Source organism: Pelophylax lessonae (genome assembly GCF_965119305.1).
Source record: "Pelophylax lessonae genome assembly, chromosome: 13".
In the NCBI taxonomy this organism is placed as follows: domain Eukaryota; kingdom Metazoa; phylum Chordata; class Amphibia; order Anura; family Ranidae; genus Pelophylax; species Pelophylax lessonae.
Window position 1 is genome coordinate 188,813,819 of NC_138780.1, and position 20,317 is coordinate 188,834,135.

A 20,317-nucleotide genomic window follows, 5' to 3' on the forward strand; every position below is an offset into this window, starting at 1 on the left:
TACTGGAACGCACACATAGTGCCCCAGTGCTGCAAATCAAGAGTGCTAACTAGGTATAGACTGATTATCAGGGGCCGATATGCACTTTCCCCGATATATCGGTATCGGCCCCGGGACTGGCCGATATTGTCGATATTTTTGTGACGTCATTCTGCCTTCTTAGGCCGCCTCCCTCGCCTTGGACAGCCTTGTCTGGAGTCGGGACTAGTCTCCATCAAAGCCACACACCCACCCACAGCAACTTGGTGCCAGCCAGCCAGCCACCCACATCTACAGGCCCTGTACCGGCCAGCCACCCACAGGCTCTATACCAGCCAGCCAGCCACCCACATCCACAGGCCCTTTATCAGCCAGCCACAGGCACTGTACCAGCCAGCCGCAAGCACTGTACCAGCCATCCAGCCACAGGCACTGTACCAGCGAGCCAGCCACCCACATCCACAGGCCCTGTGCCAGCCAGCCACCCACATCCACAGGCCCTGTGCCAGCCAGCCACCCACATCCACAGGCCCTGTGCCAGCCAGCCACCCACATCCACAGGCCCTGTGCCAGCCAGCCACCCACATCCACAGGCCCTGTGCCAGCCAGCCACCCACATCCACAGGCCCTGTGCCAGCCAGCCACCCACAGCCTCTGTGCAAGCCACCCACCACAGGCCCTGTGCCAGCCAGGCAGCCACCCACCATAGGGTGCCAGCAAGCCAGCCATTAAGCATTAAACAAAAATTAACATGTTCAATACCAGATTTGTGTCAAAAATTGTCTTTATTTTTCAAATCTTTAAATGTACAAAATATCGGCCCATATCAGCCGATACCGATACGTTGTGACCAAAATATCGGTATCGACCCTGAAAAAAACATATCTGTCTATCTCTAGTGCTAACCATGTGGCCTCTGTGCTAACCATTTATATATGTATGTTGGAAAGCTGCGCTAACAAATGATATAGCAAATATAAGAACAGTGGGAATTTGAATACAGTCCAAGTTCATGAAAGAGTATCCAGGTCAAGTGTAATAGTTCAAGGAAGCCTCCAACAGACTCCGAGTAAAAGAAAGTCCACCACCAGAGAGCACTCGGTCAACCGCTGTGAAGCATGCATCAGGGGTATGCGCTTACCAGAAGGATACAGGTTTTAGGCATGGGTATAAACCAAATATCCTCAAAGCCAGCTCCAGCGTAAGTCACCTCTCCCACCGAATGCAATCAGGGATAAAAACAGCACCAGCTATCTCGTCCTCATCAAAGCCAAGCAAACATATGCAAGAGAAGAGTGGGGCCACAATAGTGTAGATGGTATATACAGTTTAATAGAAAACAAATGGAATAACACTCACAATATGTCAAAGGATAAAAAGCGTTGAGCAGGATCACAGCCGCCGCCGCCCGACTTCCGGCCGCACAGTAGTGACGTCAACACGTCTTCCCTACGATCGTTTCGTCAAAACTGACGTCTTCCAGGGGAGTCTGTTGGAGGCTTCCTTGAACTATTACACTTGACCTGGATACTCTTTCATGAACTTGAACTGTATTCAAATTCCCACTGTTCTTATATTTGCTATATCATTTGTTAGCGCAGCTTTCCAACATATATTTGCCTCTAGTGTTTCCCACTAAAGCTGCAGCTCCTACTATTATTGCTCCAGCGCAGTTATTTACATCTGCATTTATATATGTATTTGTTCCTTCCACCAGACGAGGAGCTCCCTGATTACATCATGGTGATGGTAGCAAATAAGAAGAGTCAGGAGCAGATGACGGATGACCTGTCGCTCTTCCTCGGGAATAACACATTGCGCTTCACTACATGGTAACACTGTCTATATTTGTCTTCTTACTTCATGGTGCAGCAGTAGGTCTTGGCGGCCATAGATATTTTGGTGGCATTGTAGGGGGCTTGCTGGCTAAACCAGGGAGGGCTTTGATGAATATGAATGTTTTGGTGGCTTTAGTGGGAGGTCTTGAGATCATAGCTGGAGATCTGTAACTTATAGTTCTAGGTATCTTAGCAGTTGTTGCACTTGGTCTTGGCAGCTATGGCAGGAGGTCTTGATGCCCATAGATGTGGTTGGTGGTTATGGAGATTTTTGTTCCTGTTGTCTTGGGAGCTATAGATATTTTGGTGACCTTTTTAAGGGGGTTGCTGGTCATGCCAGGGGGTCCTGGAGGGTGTAGTTGTTTTGTTCTGTATAGTGGGGAGTATTGGAGGCTATAGATGTCTTGGTGGCCGTAGCAGAGGGTCTTTGAGGGTATAAGAGCATTTTGGCTATAGCACCTGGTCTTGTTAGCTATGGACCTCTCCTATTCTTGATCTTCACCTCTTCCTGCGGCTTCCAATACCATTTCTATGCTGATGACACCCAAATCTATCGCTCTACCCTTCAGCTCACTCCATCAGTCTCTTCACATATCGCTAATTTACTAAAAGACATACCAGTCTGGATGTCACACCACTTTCCTCAAAATCAATCTATCCAAAACCGAGCTCCTAATATTTCCTCCCCCACGTCCTCTTCCCCTGATTTCTCTGTCAAAATTGATGGCACAACTATCAACACGTCCCCGCATGCCAGGATGCTAGGTGTTATCCTGGAAACTTAACTCCTTTTTGCCCCTACATCCAATCACTGTCCAAAGCTTGCCTCCTTTTAACCACTTAAGCCCCGGAAGATTTTACCCCCTTCCTGACCAGGGCCTATTTTGCGATTCGACACTGCGTGACTTTAACGGACAATTGCGCGGTCGTGCGAAGCTGTACCCAAACGAATTTGGCGTCCTTTTTTTCCCACAAACGGAGCTTTCTTTTGGTGGTATTTGATCATCTGTGCGATTTTTTTTTTTTTGATCATGCGCTATAAACAAAAAAAGAGCGACAATTTTGCAAAAATAACAATATTTTTCACATTTTTTTTTATATGAAATTCCCCAAAAAAAATGTAAAAATTTTTTAACATTTTCGGCGAATTTGTTTTATGCTACATATGTTTGGTAAAAAAAATTGCAAAAAGCGTATTTTGATTAGTTTGCGCAAAAGTTATCGCGTTTACTAACAAATGGAAAGATTTTTGTCATTTTCGTTGTTTTTTTTTTTTTTTTAACGCGTAATGGCGGCGATCTGCGTTTTTTTTTTTTTTTTTTGGTACTGCTACATTGCGGCGGACAGATCGGACCCTTGACTGACATTTTTGACACTTTTGGGGTTACCAGTGACATTACTACAGTAATCAGTGCTATATATATGCACTTTTACTGTAAAATTACACTGGCAGTGAAGGGGTTAACTTTTTTGAGAGGGCGGGGTTATGTGTGTCCCTAGGGGCGTGATTCTAACTGTGATTGGCTGTGGCTTGAGCTATATGAACAGTGATCAACGGTCCTACATAGTAGAACCGTGTGATCACCATTCATACACAGGGGAGAATGACAGGCGGCTTGTTTACATTAGCCGCCTGCCTTTCTCCCTCTGCATCAAAGATCGCCGAGTGACCGGCGGACATCGGGTCCACCGGTCACACGCACGGGGGGTCTGTGACCACTCGGGAGCGTGCCTCCGGGGGCGCTCGCTCCCTAGACCCTCACAGGCTAGCGACGTAGTACTACGTCGCTCTGCCTGTGAGGGGCTGACCGCCGCAGTAAATAGTCGTGCAGCGGTCGGCAAGTGGTTAACATATGCAACAATTTTTACAGCCCTTCATTGCTTATTTGTTGATTTATCTATGTCACGGGTCACGTGTGTCTCCTGGAACGTGAGGGGTCTGAACTCAAAATTTAAGAGGGCCATGTTGTTTGATTTCCTGAAGAGCCATAAGCCGCATGTCCTGTGTTTGCAGGAGACGCACCTGACTGGCTCTCGCACCCGTGCGCTACACAAATATTGGGTCTCTAGTTCCTACCACTCCACTTACTCTAATTACGCTAGGGGGGTCTCCATACTGATCCGTAAGGGGTTGCCCTTTGTGTGTTCCAGGGTGCTCACGGACCCGTTTGGCCGCTACATATTTTTACATTGCCAAATACATGCGGTACAGCTCCTCCTGGTGGTGGTGTACGTGTCTCCTCCTGTTACGGCTGCCTTCTTCTCGGACCTGAGTGTGGGGTTGGCTGAATTTCCCTGTGTTCCTACTCTCCTGTTGGGGGACTTTAATTCGGTCCTGGACCCTATCCTGGACCGCTTGCGGCCCCTCCAACATGAGTCTAGGCTGTTCAGTCAGTGGTGTGCCTCGGGTAACTATGTTGATGTCTGGCGCCTGCGCCACCCGGTGGCGAGGGTTTATTCTTGCCAATCTAGAACGTACAATGCTCTTTCCAGGCTTGACTATGCCCTGACTTCCTCTGACATGACACCTTTGGTTCACTCTGTGGACTACGTTGCTCAGACGCTTTCGGACCATTCTATGCTTACGGTTGAATTGATGTTGGGCCACAGGGTCGCTTTTCGGACGTGGAGGCTCAGCCCTTTATGGGTCTCTGCGCCTGAACTGCGGGACTTGGTCCTCCAGGATATGAATTCCTACTGGGAATTTAATGCTCACTCCTCTACCGCGGGGTCCCGCTGGGATGCCTTTAAGGCCTCTACTCGGGGCGCCTACATCTCCCGCATCGCGGCCCATCGCTGTTCCAGCCGGGCTGCTTTGCGTGAGCTGGAAGGCTCCCTGGCTACTGCGCGTGCTCGTTACGCTGCCGACCCTACTCCGGTGCTCCGGGATGCCCTGGTTGGGGCTCATACGGCCCTTAAACTACACTTGATTGACATGACTCGTAAACAGCAACTGTATCTTGCTGCTAGACTGCATGAACATAGTGGGAAGAATGGTAAACTTCTGGCCTTTCTCTCCCGGGCGGATTACGTGGACCGATCGATTGCCCAGATTAGAACGACTGATGGTTCGGTAGTGGCGGACCCACTGCGAATTAATGAGACATTCCGCTCCTTTTACTCTGATTTATATTCGGAGCGGGGGGCGGTTGACGAGACCGAGCTTGTGGGGTTTTTGGACTCGTTGGTCTTTCCGGTGTTGTCCGATGCCCACAGGCTGATGTTGGACGCTCCTTTGACAACTAAGGAGATCGAGACGGCTATTGGCTCCCTGCCATCTAATAAGACACCAGGACTCGATGGCTTGCCCGCGGAATGGTACCAGGAGTACCCCGGGGATCTTGCCAGTAGATTGCGGGACCTATATAAGGTGGCCCTGGATGAGGGTGAACTCCCGGCATCTATGCGGGAGGCACTCATCGTGGTACTGCCCAAACCGGACAAGGACGGCTTACTGTGTGACTCATATCGACCCATTTCGCTGCTTAACAGTGATGTGAAGATTCTTGCAAAACTTTTGGCTACCCGCCTCGCTAAAGCTATAACTACCCTTATCCATCCCGATCAGAATGGGTTCATGCCTGGGAAGAGCACGTATGATAATATTCGCAGGCTCCATATACACCAATACACTGCAACTAAGGAGGCGAGGAGTGGCCTGGTGTTGTCTCTCGATATTCGGAAGGCCTTTGATACTGTGAGATGGGACTTCCTTTGGCAGGTTATGTCGAAGATGGGGTTTGGCCTCCAGTTTATCAGATGGGTGCGTCTGCTCTACTCAAGGCCGCTAGCCAGAATTTGTACGAATAAGGATGTGTCTGCGACCTTTTCCCTCCACCGTGGTACTAGGCAGGGCTGCCCTCTGTCGCCGCTACTGTTTGCCCTTGCCATTGAGCCGTTGGCTCTGGCGGTGCGACAGACGGTGACGGTGGGTGGTATCCTTTGTGGTGGCCTGGAGGAGAAAATTTCGCTGTACGCGGATGATGCCCTCATATATCTGGATGGCACCGAGTCCTCCTTTGAAGCCTTGCTGGGAGTGGTGGAGGAGTTCGGCGGGGTGTCCGGCCTTAGAGTGGGATGGGATAAATCGGTGGCTTTTCCGCTTGGCCCACCCGCGGATTATAGTTTTTTACAGCGTTTTGGCGTCTCCCTCTCTACAGCGTTTAAATACTTAGGGATACGGGTACACACGGATCTCCAGGTCTATAGCTCTTTGAATGTACAGCCTATTATCGCCCACATGGAGGTTCGGTTGCGTACCTGGTCTTCACTGCCACTGAATCTCATTGGCAGGATTAACATTTTTAAGATGATTTACTTACCTAAATTCCTTTGTTTTTCGGGCTTCCCCAATTTTTCTACCTAGGCGGTTGTTCAACAAAATTGACTCTGCCCTTACCTCCTTTTTTTGGCAGGGCTCCCGCCCTCGCATAGCCAGGTCCTCTCTCCAGGCCTCCAAATTCCAGGGGGGCCTGGCGTGTCCAGACCTTTATAAGTACTTCATTGCGTCCCAGCTTACGTACTTGTATGATGGCCTCGGCGATTCTCCGGGTAACTCCTCCACCATTCTCGTATTGGCCATGCATGGCTCGCAGGCACAGGCTACGGATGCCCTGCACAGATCTGTCCCTAGACGCTGCTCCCGTAACTCTCCTATGGAGGTAGGGTGGTTGGCCTGGCATGCTGGTAATAAGTTGTTAGTGGGGACGCCTGCTGTGTCTCCCAATGCCCCATTATGGGATAATCACAACTTCCCCGAGCTCTATGGTCATCCGGATTCGGGCTGGTGGTCTGGACTTGGGGTGACCCATGTCTCTCACGTCTTTCGGTCGTCTCATTTTGTTTCCTTTGATGACCTGAAGGCCCACCATGGTGTGAGCAACCGTTTTTTCTTTAAATACCTGTTATTACGCCACGCCGCCCGTGCACAGTTTGCGGGACTGACCCTGGAGCTCGGGGAATCCCCGATGGAGCTGTTATTGTCTATTGAAGGGATTAATAAAATGGTCACTACGTTTTATATGAGGCTGCAGGCGGCGGGTGCTGACCCGTTTAAAACGGCCATGGGCCGGTGGGTCGCGCTCTTGCCCGGCCTGACAGAGGAGACATGGGAGGAGGCCACGGAGGTTTGTTTTCAGGATCTTATTAGTTCGAATAATAGGTTAATACAGTTTAAATTTATCCATCATCTGCATTATACACCCCAGAAGTTGGTCCGTATGGGGGTAGCCCCGGGAGCCGCTTGCCCTAGGTGCGGCTGTCCTGCTGCAGACTTGCTCCACATGTTCTGGTCCTGTCCCCATGTTAAAGGTTACTGGACATCTATTTTTGCCTTTTTTACTAATAAACTGCACCTGTCGGTCCCTCTTACTCCTGAGGTAGGCCTGCTGGGTGTGTTGAATGACATTGTACATCGTGTACGCCCTAGGATCCTGCTCCGCATCTTACTGTTCTATGCCAGGAAACTTATTTTGTTACATTGGAGGAGGGCTGAACCGCCTACCATACAGGAGTTCTATACTTTGGTGCACAGTGATGTTCCGCTTTATAAGCTAATTTATAAGAGTAGAGGGTGTCCTAAAAAGTTCACTAATGTCTGGCAGCCCTGGCTTGATGTGGAAGACTCGTATTGGGCAGATGCCCCTTTGCCCTCCAGCTTATCTCTCGACTGAGTCTGAGTAGCCCCGGATGTTATGCGGTTTATATTTGTTTTATTACATGAGTTGTTTGTTCTATACCCCCCCCCCCCCTTATCTTGGGGGGTGGGTACCTGGAGGTAGGGGATGGTGTGTGAATGTGGATGTGTGGGTGTGTATGGTATGGTTAGTCTTGTTGGTATGTTCCTTTCTCCTCCCCCCCCCCCCCCATCTCTGTGACAACCGGTTGGGAGTGTAGCCTCGCAGTTGCTTGGCCCTCCTGGCTCTTTGTGGTACGCATCACATTTTTTCCCCTTCCCCCCCCTTGTTTTGGGCCTTCCGGCCCCTCTCTATTCCCCCCCCCTTCCCCCCCCTTCTGTGGTGATAGGTTAAGATGTCTTCTGATACCCTTGTGTAATTTACATGCTTGCCTTACACTTGTTTTATGGGCAATGTTGCCCTTGTGTTTTCTTTTTGTTACTGTTATGCAAAAATTTAAATAAACACCTTTCAAAAACATATGCAACAATTCCAAAATACATCCATTTCTAACCAATGACCCCACAGAGCTCCTAATTCACTCCCTGGTTATCTCTCACTTTGACTACTGCAACTCCATCCTCATTTGATTACCTTTACATAGGCTGTCCTCCCCTTCAGTCCATCATGAATGCTACTGCCAGGCTCATCCACCTTACCAACCGCTCAGCGTCTGCTACTCCTCTCTCTTAATCCCTGCACTGGTTTCGACTAATTTTAGGAAATTTTAAATACTAACACCAATTTACAAAGCCATCCACAACTTGGCACCCATCTACATCACTAGCCTAGTCTTAAAATCCCAACCAAATTGTTCTCTTCGTTCCTCCCAAGACCTGCTGATCCCTAGTTGTTGTTGTTGTTGTTGTTATTATTATTATTCAGGATTTATATAGCGCCAACAGTTTGCGCAGCTCCCTCATCATCTCCTCTAGGACTTCTCCCGATCCTCTCCCATCCTCTGGAATTCCCTACCCCAATATGTCCCATTAACTCCGACTCTGTCCACTTTTAGAAGATCCCTGAAAAGCCTTCTCTTCAGAGAAGCCCTCCAACCAACATCTGTACTTTTATTTTCTCCATCAGCTCATCCCCCACAGCTATTACCTTTTTGTATCACTTGACCCACCCTCTTAGATTGTAAGCTCTAACGGGCAGGGCCCTCTGATTCTTTCTGTTGTGAATTGTATTGTAACTGTGCCCTCATGTTGCAAAACACTGTGCAAACTTTGTTGGCGCTATATAAAGCCTGAATAATGATTAATAATAAAATAATAATAATGGGCAGGTGTCTTGGTGGCCATTAGATGTCTTGGTGACATTGCTGGGGGGTTACTATTTATATCAGGGGGTTTTGGTGGTTGTAGTTGTCTTGGTCGCAGCGTAGGGGGTTCGCTGGTTATACCAAGAATTGGTTGTTTGGTGGTAATGGATGTTATATTGGCTGTAGCACGTCTTGAGGGTGATGGAAGCAGGGGGTAATAGAGGGTATAGTGGGAAATCTTTGGGCTAAAGATTGCATGAAGTCTTAGAGCTATACCCGGAAGTCTTGGAGGCTATAGTGTGAAGTTTTGGAGCTGTAGCGGAAAGTCTTGGAGCCACAGATGTCTTGAAGGCTATAGAGCAGGGGTGTCCAGCCCACAAGGGCTATGCATGTGGCCAGACACATAATTGTAAACTTGAGGCTATGAATGTTACAACTGAAGGGATGCCATGTTTGGCCTAGCACCAGCGGTGGTGGCCGGCATAGACAACCAGGGACCAGAAACATCTAAAGGGCATACCGGGGATGCTGTTTTCCCAGAATCACCAGCGGCTCATGAAAAGACTCCTACCAACTACTACCAGCCAAGTATGTGCCACATGGCTGGATCTAGGGGGGTGTTGGGGGTGAGCTGCACCCTCTCAAATTTCAATTGCTCCCCCTTAAACTAAAGCCTCCTGCCCTCCACGCCCCCCATCTACCCCTGACACTGTCTCTCATCACTGCAACACGTAGTTGAAAACTGATCTGCCTGACTCTTTCTGCTCATCGGTCTCCATTCACACATCCAGATTTGGAATCGTGGGCAGAATTGTCACAATTTTGCCTGTGATTCCAAATCACACTGGCAAAATGCACCACATGTGTTTGGGTGCCAGTTACTCTTAATGGCACCTCAAACGCGGTGCTGTTTTTTCCACAGCTGTTGCTCGAAATAATAATGTAGCAATTGAGGCAAAATGCATTGCGTAGAGCTTGCCCAAAAAGGAGCAGGAGCTTCTTTTGGGCAACAGCTTTTCAGGATGCATTTTGCCGCAGTTGGCATTTTTGTGTTTTTTATGTGCAGGCCCAGGAAAGTCAAAAGGTTGGACACTCCTGCTATAGATGGAGGTCTTGGAGCCATATATGTCTTGAAGGCTATAGAGCAGTGATGGCGACCCTTGGCACCTCAGATGTTTTGGAACTACAGTTCCCATAATGCTTAACTACACTGCAGAGTGCATGGGAATCGTGGGAAATGTAGTTTCAAAACATCTGGGGTGCCAAGGTTCATCATCACTGCTCTATAGCCTTCAAGACATATATGGCTCCAAGACCTCCATCTATAGCAGGAGTGTCTTGGAGGCTATAGGGGGAAGTCCTGGAGGCTATAGAGGGAAGTCTTGGAGCCATAGATGCCTTGGAGGCTATAGAGGGAAATCTTGGAGCCATAGATGGCTTGGAGGCTATAGAGGGATGGCTTGGAGGCTATAGAGGGAAGTCTTGGAGGCATAGATATCTTGGAGCCATATATGGCTTGGAGGCTATAGAGGGAAGTCTTGGAGGCTATAGAGGGAAGTCTTGGAGGCTATAGAGGAAGCCTTGGAGCCATAGATGTCTTGGAGCCATAGATGTCTTGGAGCCATAGTGTAACGCTCCTGCGTTTTCTGTATAATGTGGATTTGCAGCTACAGAAATATTCCACTTCAGTAGTCATGTAGAGAAACGCTGAGACACCAATCCCAACTCCCAAGACTGCTCATATGTGGATAGTCTCAATTCAGCATACAAATATACACACTCAATAAGATGTTCCTGGAGTGATCTATGTATATAGTAGTATAGAGGTGATAGGCTGAAGAGACAGGTTGAGTAGAGACGATAGGTGACAGACACTTGAGAGAAATGTTCTTGAGAATGAGATAGTAACAGGTGGGATGCACATAGGTTAGCAATCATGTATGGTAGTAGATGATAGGATAGCAGATGACATACAGGAGAGACTAACCCAGTGCAAGAGCAGATGATAGTAGGCTCAAGAGCTAGCAATCTAGATAGTGCAGATGTAGTAACAGTCCTTAGTATGCAGAGCTAGACAGTGTAAGCTTTAGTATGAAGGTTATTGAGGATTCCCCTGTGGGGTACTTATCACTAGTAGCAAGTAGCAGAGGAGAGGTTCGGTAAGAGCGGATGATCCGGTAGCAGGATACAAGGATCTGCAGCGAGGTTCCGATAGCGAGGTATGCTTGCAAGCATGCGAGCTTCAAGGCAGGTTATGCGGTGGCACAAGACAAGGTAAGCATCAAGGCACAAGACAAGGTAAGCCTCAAGGCACATCTAGGCACACAGCAGGTTGAACGAACACATGTGAGTGAAAGCTGGTGATTTAAATAGCTGTTCAGTCCGGCGCCTCATGATGATGTCAGCACTCTTAAAGGGAAACACACCTATATGTGCTTCATCTATCTAGGTAGATGGAACGCACCCGGAAATGATGTGATAGGAGGCACTGAGAGTGCCAGAACCTTACACATAGATGTCTTGGAGGCTATAGAGGGAAGTCTTGGAGGCTATAGAGGGAAGTCTTGGAGGCTATAGAGGGAAGTCTTGGAGGCTATAGAGGGAAGTCTTGGAGGCTATAGAGGGCTTGGAGGCTATAGAGGGAAGTCTTGGAGCCATAGATGTCTTGTAGGCTATAGAGGGAAGTGTTGGAGGCTATAGAGGGAAATCTTGGAGCCATAGATGGCTTGGAGGCTATAGAGGGATGTCTTGGAGCCATAGATTGCTTGGAGGCTATAGAGGGAAGTCTTGGAGCCATAGATTGCTTGGAGGCTATAGAGGGAAGTCTTGGAGCCATAGATGGCTTGGAGGCTATAGAGGGAAGTCTTGGAGCCATAGATGTCTTGGAGCCATAGATGTCTTGGAGCCATAGATGTCTTGGAGGCTATAGAGGGAAGTCTTGGAGCCATAGAGGGCTTGGAGGCTATAGAGGGAAGTCTTGGAGCCATAGAGGGCTTGGAGGCTATAGAGGGAAGTCTTGGAGCCATAGATGGCTTGGAGGCTATAGAGGGAAGTCTTGGAGCCATAGATGTGTTGGAGGCTATAGAGGGAAGTCTTGGAGCCATAGATGTCTTGGAGGCTATAGAGGGAAGTCTTGGAGCCATAGATGTCTTGGAGGCTATAGATGGAAGTCTTGGAGCCATAGATGTCTTGGAGGCTATAAAGGGAAGTCTTGGAGCCATAGATGTCTTGGAGGCTATAAAGGGAAGTCTTGGAGCCATAGATGTCTTGGAGGCTATAAAGGAAGTCTTGGAGCCATGGATGGCTTGGAGGCTATAGAGGGAAATCTTGGAGGCTATAAAGGGAAGTCTTGGAGCCATAGATGTCTTGGAGCCATAGATGTCTTGGAGGCTATAAAGGGAAGTCTTGGAGCCATAGATGTCTTGGAGGCTATAAAGGGAAGTCTTGGAGCCATAGATGTCTTGGAGGCTATAAAGGGAAGTCTTGGAGCCATGGATGGCTTGGAGGCTATAGAGGGAAATCTTGGAGGCTATAAAGGGAAGTCTTGGAGCCATAGATGTCTTGGAGCCATGGATGGCTTGGAGGCTATAGAGGGAAGTCTTGGAGCCATAGATGTCTTTATGGAGGTGTAAGGGGCTCGGTGGCCATAGCAGGGATCCTTGTTGGTTAGAGGATGTCTTGTTTTATATTAAAGTAGAACTAAACCCATCTATTTTAACTGTTTCCTGAAAAAGTTACATTAAGGCATGCCGTGAATGATTAATAACTTTGGTTGTGCTCTCAACCAAGCTGTCAAGCCATCAAATGGCTGGTGTCCTAATTGAACACATGGGCAGCACCATGACAACTGCAGATAATTCAGATGCCAAGAGTGCAGCTTCCTTGTCTGTAAAAGATGGGAGGGTTTAGTTCCGCTTTAAGCAAAGGCACTTTATGGGAGACTGTTGTTTTTAACCACTTAAGCCCCGGAAGATTTTACCCCCATTCCGACCAGGGGGTATTTTGCGATTCGGCACTGCGTGAATTTAACGCACAATTGCGCGGTCGTGCGACGCTGTACCTAAACGAATTTGACGTCCTTTTTTTCCCACAAACAGAGCTTTCTTTTGGTGGTATTTGATCACCTGTGCGATTTTTTGATCACGCGCTATAAACAAAAAAAGAGCGTCAATTTTGCAAAAATAGCAATATTTTTCACATTTTTTTATATGAAATTCCCCCCCAAAAAAATGTAAAAATCAAAATTTTTAAAAATTTTCGGCCAATTTGTTTTATGCTACCTATGTTTGGTAAAAAAAATTGCAAAAAGCGTATTTTGATTGGTTTGCGCAAAAGTTATCGCGTTTACTAACAAAGGGAAAGATTTTTGTCATTTTTGTTGTTTTTTTTTTAACGCGTAATGGCGGCGATCTGCGATTTTTTTTTTTGCGGTACTGCGACATTGCGGCGGACAGATCGGACCCTTGACTGACATTTTTGACACTTTTGGGGTTACCAGTGACATTTCTACAGTAATCAGTGCTATACATATGCACTGTTACTGTAAAAATACACTGGTAGTGAAGGGGTTAACTTTATTTGGAAGGGAGGGGCTGTGTGTGTCCCTAGGGGCGTGGTTTCTACTGTGATTGGCTGTGGCTCTAGCTGTAAGGACACTGATCAACGGATCTACATACCAGATCCGTTTTATCAGTGTCTTTGCAGCGAGGAGAATGACAGGCAGTTTGTTTACACAAGCTGCCTGACATTCTCCCTCTCCCCCGCCGATCGCCGAGTGACCGGCGGACATCGGGTCCGCTGGTCACACGCGCGGGGGGGTCCGTGACCACGCGGGAGCGCGCCCCCGGGGGCGCGCGCTCGCTCCCTAGACCCTCACAAGCAAGCAACGTAGCCCTACGTTAGTTTGCCTGTGAGGGGCTGACCGCCGACGTAGATAGTCGTGCGGCGGTCGGCAAGTGGTTAAGGTGCCTGGTGTAATTTTAAAATAAATGACTTCACACCTACTCTAACTTCTTCTACTTGTCTCGTTTGTCTTCAGGTTGCAGGGTGTGCTGGATAAACTACGTGCCGTCACTCCAGGTCAGTACTGCTGAATGGTGTTTGCATTGTAAACTGATACATGACTTCCTCATCCTACACTCGGTAACAGTGGTCTCTCTTTTATCCCTGTGCCTGGGCTAAAGTCGTAATAGTCAAGATAACAAGGGAGTGAATCGTAGGTTGGTGGAGTCATTGGTTAAGTAGTGAACTCTGGAAATGTTATGGAGGGGAAGATTTGTACAGTAAATGGATGTGGGGCCTGAAGGAGATTACACTGACCCTGGCCTGAGGAACAGGAAGGATAGCTCTACTGCTGATCTTGATGGAATATTTTAAATTTTTTTGGGGGGGAGATTCGCTCAGTTTTTGGGAAAATTGAGTTTTAGGAAGTGGTGTGACTTTCGTTGTACAGTGAATTGCGTAAGTATTCGCCCCCCTTGAACTTTTCGACCTTTTGACACATTTCAGGCTTCAAACATAAAGATATAAAACTGTAATGTTTTGTGAAGAATCAACAACAAGTGGGACACAATCATGAAGTGGAACGAAATTTATTGGATATTTCAAACTTTGTTAACAAATAAAACACTGAAAAATTGGGCGTGCAAAATTATTCAGCCCCTTTACTTTCAGTGCAGCAAACTCTCTCCAGAAGTTCAGTGAGGATCTCTGAATGATCCAATGTTGACCTAAATGACTAATGATGATAAATAGAATCCACCTGTGTGTAATCAAGTCTCCGTATAAATGCACCTGCACTGTGATAGTCTCAGAGGTCAGTTTAAAGCACAGAGAGCATCATAAAGAACAAGGAACACACCAGGCAGGTCCGAGATACTGTTGTGGAGAAGTTTAAAGCCGGATTTGGATACAAAAAGATTTCCCAAGCTTTAAACATCCCAAGGAGCACTGTGCAAGCGATAATATTGAAATGGAAGGAGTATCAGACCACTGCAAATCTGCGAAGACCTGGCCGTCCCTCTAAACTTTCAGCTCATACAAGGAGAAGACTGATCAGAGATGCAGCCAAGAGGCCCATGATTACTCTGGATGAACTGCAGAGATCTACAGCTGAGGTGGGAGACTCTGTCCATAGGACAACAATCAGTCGTATACTGCACAAATCTGGCCTTTATGGAAGAGTGGCAAGAAGAAAGCCATTTCTTAAAGATATCCATAAAAAGTGTCGTTTAAAGTTTGCCACAAGCCACCTGGGAGACACCAAACATGTGGAAGAAGGTGCTCTGGTCAGATGAAACCAAAATCCAACTTTTTGGCAACAATGCAAAACTTTGTTTGGTGTAAAAGCAGCACAGCTCATCACCCTGAACACACCATCCCCACTGTCATACATGGTGGTGGCAGCATCATGGTTTGGGCCTGCTTTTCTTCAGCAGGGACAGGGAAGATGGTTAAAATTGATGGGAAGATGGATGGAGCCAAATACAGGACCATTCTGGAAGAAAACCTGATGGAGTCTGCAAAAGACCTGAGACTGGGATGGAGATTTGTATCTTTGTTTGAAGCCTGAAATGTGGCAAAAGGTGGAAAAGTTCAAGGGGGCCGAATACTTTCGCAATGCACTGTATATGTCAGTAATTTGGTAGAGTGTTCGGAGACTAATGTTTTCATGGACATTACACAAAGCTTGCAGCAAGCTTTAATTCTTGCCTTGTAATCTAAGGCAGGCCATACATTAAGCATTTTTCTTTTCTTCAACCACTGATTGAAGAAAAGAAAATTGCTTGGTTCCCCCATCAACATCGTCCGAATACAACAGCGCAGCGGGAGGTTTCCCCCTGACAGCATACAATAATCAATGCTGCTGGTGGCAGCGACAGTACAAAAAAAAAAAAACCTGACAGGCTGGTTGTACTGAAGTTAATCGATCGACCAGTCTGCCCATAGATGGGTCGAAACTTGACTGGTTCCTGCTGAACCAGCCAAATTTAAATCCGTCTATGGCTGGCTTAAGTGACTCGCATGCAGACCTTTTACTTGGCTCACTCTGCAACTGCTGGAACACACCATAATAACAAGGCAATTCCCTCATCTCTTCCAGGATCCAACAGCCTGAAAGCCTCAGAGGCCATCATCTTCAATAGTAGCATGCCACCCCTGAAGAGCCAGAGCAGAGAGGATTCTGGGAGAGAGCCTCTGCCGCAGCGGCAAGAGAAGATCCACAACGTGGTGCCCAGCAGCTCTCAAGCACAGCGAGGCTCTGACAGGTGATGTGTGAATTCTGTACTACATATGTTTCTGTGTACTAAGGGCACTTTCGCACTGGTTTGCTTCAAAACGGCCGGTAAAACGCCTATGCGTTAATGGAGCGTTTTTGCTGCGTGGTTTCACCGTGACTTAAAAACTCTTAGCAAGAGCATTTTGAGGTGGTTCCCATTCATTTCAATGGAGAGGAGTGTTTTTGGGGCTGTTTTTTCAATTCCCCAAACATGCCCCAAAAATGCAGCAAGCTATTACAAGCAGCCATAGGGGACGTCCACCCCCCCCCCTTCCTTCCCGCCACCTTCCGCGGCTTGCTTGGGCTCTCTCGTCCCACCAGATCTCTCCATAAAAAGGAGATGTCGCAGGTCTATTGCTGTCACAAAGGATGTTTACATTCCTAGTGACAGCAATAAAAGTGGTTGAAAAATACATTTAAAGTGCCCCTGTGCTAGCACTCAAAGGCGAACACACGTCACGCACACAGACAGCGATCGTCGCACATGTGGGGTATCGCCATGAATGTCAGATGATGGGCAGTAATTCTAGGACCCCGACCTCCTCTGTAAATCTAAAGTGGTAACCTGTAAGGCCCCATTCACACTAGCGCGACTTGTCCCGCGATTTTGGACCGCATTCTTTTCAATGAGCCCCATTCATATCAGTGCGTCTTGAAGTCGCACCGATTTCAAAGTAGTTCCTGCACTACTTTGCCACGATTTTATTGCATTTTGAGGCATATAGCCTTGCCATTGCTTTCAAAGTCGTGTCGAAATCGCGGCAAAATCACGGTAAAATTGCGTCGCATAAGTGTGAAAGGGGCCTTAAGGTTACCACATTGCCTATGGATAGTAACATTTACATTGTTTGTCACCATTGCACGGGCATACAAAATTTTAAAGCATGGCATGTTTGGTATCTATTTAATCGGCGTAACATCCGTTTTTATATTTGACATTTTGCAAAATAAATTGGGCTATATATTGTTTTTTTGCATTAAAATTAAGAAAAGTGTATTTTTTTTTTCTATTATTGTGTTTGAAAAACTGCTGCGCAAATACAGTGAGACATAATAAATTGCAACACCCACCAATTGTTTCAAACACAAGGACCAGAAGCTGCTTTTTTTTTTTTTTTTTTTTTTTTTTTTTTTTTTAATCAAATATTTTTTATTAAAAGGTTTTGTAGGTTTTACAAAAACACACACACACACACTACAATGGATAGCAGCATCACAATCCTGAGCACTTCTAACATACAACTCTCTTTAACCACTTAAGCCCCGGAGGATTTGGCTGCTGAAAGACCAGGGGGTATTTTGCGATTCGCCACTGCGTGACTTTAACGGACAATTGCGCGATCGTGCGACGCTGTACCTAAACGAATTTGACGTCCTTTTTTTTCCCACAAACAGAGCTTTCTTTTGGTGGTATTTGATCACCTATGCGATTTTTACTTTTTGCGCTATAAACAAAAATAGAGCGTCAATTTTGCAAAAATAACAATATTTTTCACATTTTATTATATGAAATTCCCCCCCAAAAAAAAATGTAAAAATCAAAATTTAAAAAAAATTGCAAAAAGCGTATTTTGATTGGTTTGCGCAAAAGTTATCGCGTTTACTAAGAAAGGGAAAGATTTTTGTCGTTTTTGTTTTTGTTTTTTTTTTTTTTTTAACGCGTAATAGCGGCGATCTGCGTTTTTTTTTTTTTTTTTTTGCAGTACTGCGACATTGCGGCGGACAGATCGGACCCTTGACTGACATTTTTGACACTTTTGGGCTTACCAGTGACATTACTACAGTAATCAGTGCTATACATAATGCACTGTTACTGTAAAATTACACTGGCAGTGAAGGGGTTAACTTTATTTGAGAGGGAGGTGCTGTGTGTGTCCCTAGGGGCGTGATTCTAACTGTGATTGGCTGTGACTAGAGCTGTAGGACCAATGATCAACGGTCCTACATAGTAGAACCGTATGATCATGGTTCCTACACAGGGGAGAATGACAGGCAGCTTGTTTACACAAGCTGCCTGACTTTTCTCCCTCTCCCCCGACGATCGCTGAGTGAGCGGCGGACATCAGGTCCGCCGGTCACACGCGCGGGGGTTCCGTGACCATGCTTTCGGCAGCGCGCGCTCGCTCCCCAGAGCCTCACAGGCTAGTGACGTACCGATACGTCACTCTGCCTGTGAGGGGCTGACTGCCGCAGTATATGTATGTGCGGCGGTTGGCAAGTGGTTAAGCAAATGAAGAATGAAGAGAAGGTTGAAAAGAAGGATCTGCATAACCAAAACATGTCTGTTGCGCTAATAATGGGTGGCCGCTCACCTTCCGCTCCGACCCCTGTTTTACCAGCAGGTCAGAACTAGCAATTTCCCCTCTGGGGGATATAGGATGTTCCTCAGTATCTGATGGTGTTAGGGATCCTAATAATCATCAATCCTCTCCTGCCAAACACAACTGTAGGTGTATAGAAAAGAGAGGGCGAGATCTAGTGCTCTCCGTTTTAAAAAAACATGTAAAATCAAACATTCACATAAGACAGCACATAAAGCTGTGTGAGTTGGATACACAGGTGTAATCTCATAGAGATGGCAACATCTCCCCTACTGAAGAAGTCTACGCTTGACGCAACGCGTTTAGGGGAGGAGCCCATATCCCGACCTCACTCTGCGGCTATCTCTATGAGATTACACTTGTGTATCCAGCTCACACAGCTTTATGTGCTGTCTTTATGTGAGTGTTTTGATATACATATGTTTTTTACCAATACATTTTTTAAACAGAGAGCACTAGATCTCGCCCTCTCTCTTTTTTTTTTTTTCTTTTTTTATACACCTACGCTTGTGTTTGGCAGGAGAGGATTGATGATTATTAGGATCCCTAACGACACTGAGGAACACCTTACATCCCCCAGAGGGGAATTGCTAGTTCTGACCTGCTGGTAAAACGGGTCAGAGCGGGAGGTGAGCGGCCATCCATTATTAGTGGAGGAGAGCACAAGCACTTTCTACATTTTTTGCACCTGTTTTGCTATTTTGCACAACTTTGGGATATATTTTGTTGGACTTGGTATTCTGTCACTTATAGTGGCGGCTGGTGCTCCATGGGCTGGGGGGTTTATAGACCACACCAGCCCGCACACCATACCCCCTCGTCGCCGGCTCACTCACCGTGAAGGGCAGGCAACGGCGGTGGCTTCTGTTCAGTCTCCTGCGTCTCCTCGAGTCCTCCCTCCTCCTCCTCCTGCTTGGCCAATGGCATGGCTTCGCCTTTTGGTCAATCGGGAAATGGGTCTCCGCTTCCTGATTGGCCAGGAGGAGGATCCGTGTGACAATAGCGAATATTCATTCGCTATTGTCGCACAACTGATTGCTCTCTCCCCCCCCCCAATGGCGTGGCTTTGCCTTTCGGCCAATCGGGAAACGGGTCTCAGCTTCCTGATTGGCCAGGAGGAGGATCCGTGTGACAATAGCGAATATTCATTCGCTATTGTCGCACAACTGGGTGCTCTCCCCCCCCCAGTGGCATGGCTTCGCCTTTCGGCCAATCGGGAAAGGGTCTCAGCTTCCTGATTGGCCAGGAGGAGGATCCGTGTGACAATAGCGAATATTCATTCGCTATTGTCGCACAACTGGGTGGGCTCAGGGCGCAGTGCTCCCCCCCGAGCCCTCCCCTTTTTTAAAGCCTATTAGAGCCTCTGGCTCTAATCACGTGCTTCAAAAAAAAAAAAAACCCCATTGGATTCCATGCGTCCAGCACCCCGCATGTAGATTAGGGGGCCGGACGCATGGATGGGGGGGCGGCGCCCCTAATGCACCTGCCGCCACTGGTCACTTAGGAATTGTTATAGTTCTATGGATCACTTATAAAATTTTGGATCACATATCACTTATTATTTTTTGCAAAAAGTTTGGATGTCATTTCATGTGTTTTTTTTTTTTTTTTTTTTTTTTTGAGTAGCGCAACACTGTAAATTTTTTTTTTTTTATAATTTAAGTTATTCTTTTTGGCAACACAGCCATGCAATAATATTATTTCTGCATTTGTTAGTGTCTGTCAGAGAAATTCTAACGAATTGCTGTGTGAATGTTTGATTTGTAGAGCGTCCACCGATGCTGCCGTCGCCGCTCGCCTGACATCCGCAGTGAAACCCCTCCAGGAATCGTCCCCCTCGGAGGACATCATTGACATTAAACTGGACATGGATGACTCATTCAATGAGGACTTGAGCTTTAGCTCAGAAAGTTCCATACAGCCCAGGAAGAAGCCGATCTCTCTTACCAGAACGCAGAGAC

The 20,317-nt window shown here is 47.1% G+C and overlaps 1 protein-coding gene across 3 annotated transcripts in view; it reads left to right on the forward strand.

Moving 5' to 3' along the window:
• ZC3H14 (zinc finger CCCH-type containing 14) overlaps nt 1-20,317 on the forward strand; it is a 64,853-nt gene that overhangs the window by 9,006 nt on the left and 35,530 nt on the right. For all 3 annotated transcript variants that reach the window (XM_082275317.1, XM_082275319.1, XM_082275318.1), the window contains exons 3-6: nt 1,697-1,811; nt 13,795-13,835; nt 15,859-16,024; nt 20,124-20,317. The exon at nt 20,124-20,317 is cut by the window's right edge and continues 215 nt beyond it. In XM_082275317.1, coding sequence (XP_082131443.1) covers nt 1,697-1,811; nt 13,795-13,835; nt 15,859-16,024; nt 20,124-20,317 — 516 coding nt within the window. The remainder of the gene's footprint in view (nt 1-1,696; nt 1,812-13,794; nt 13,836-15,858; nt 16,025-20,123) is intronic.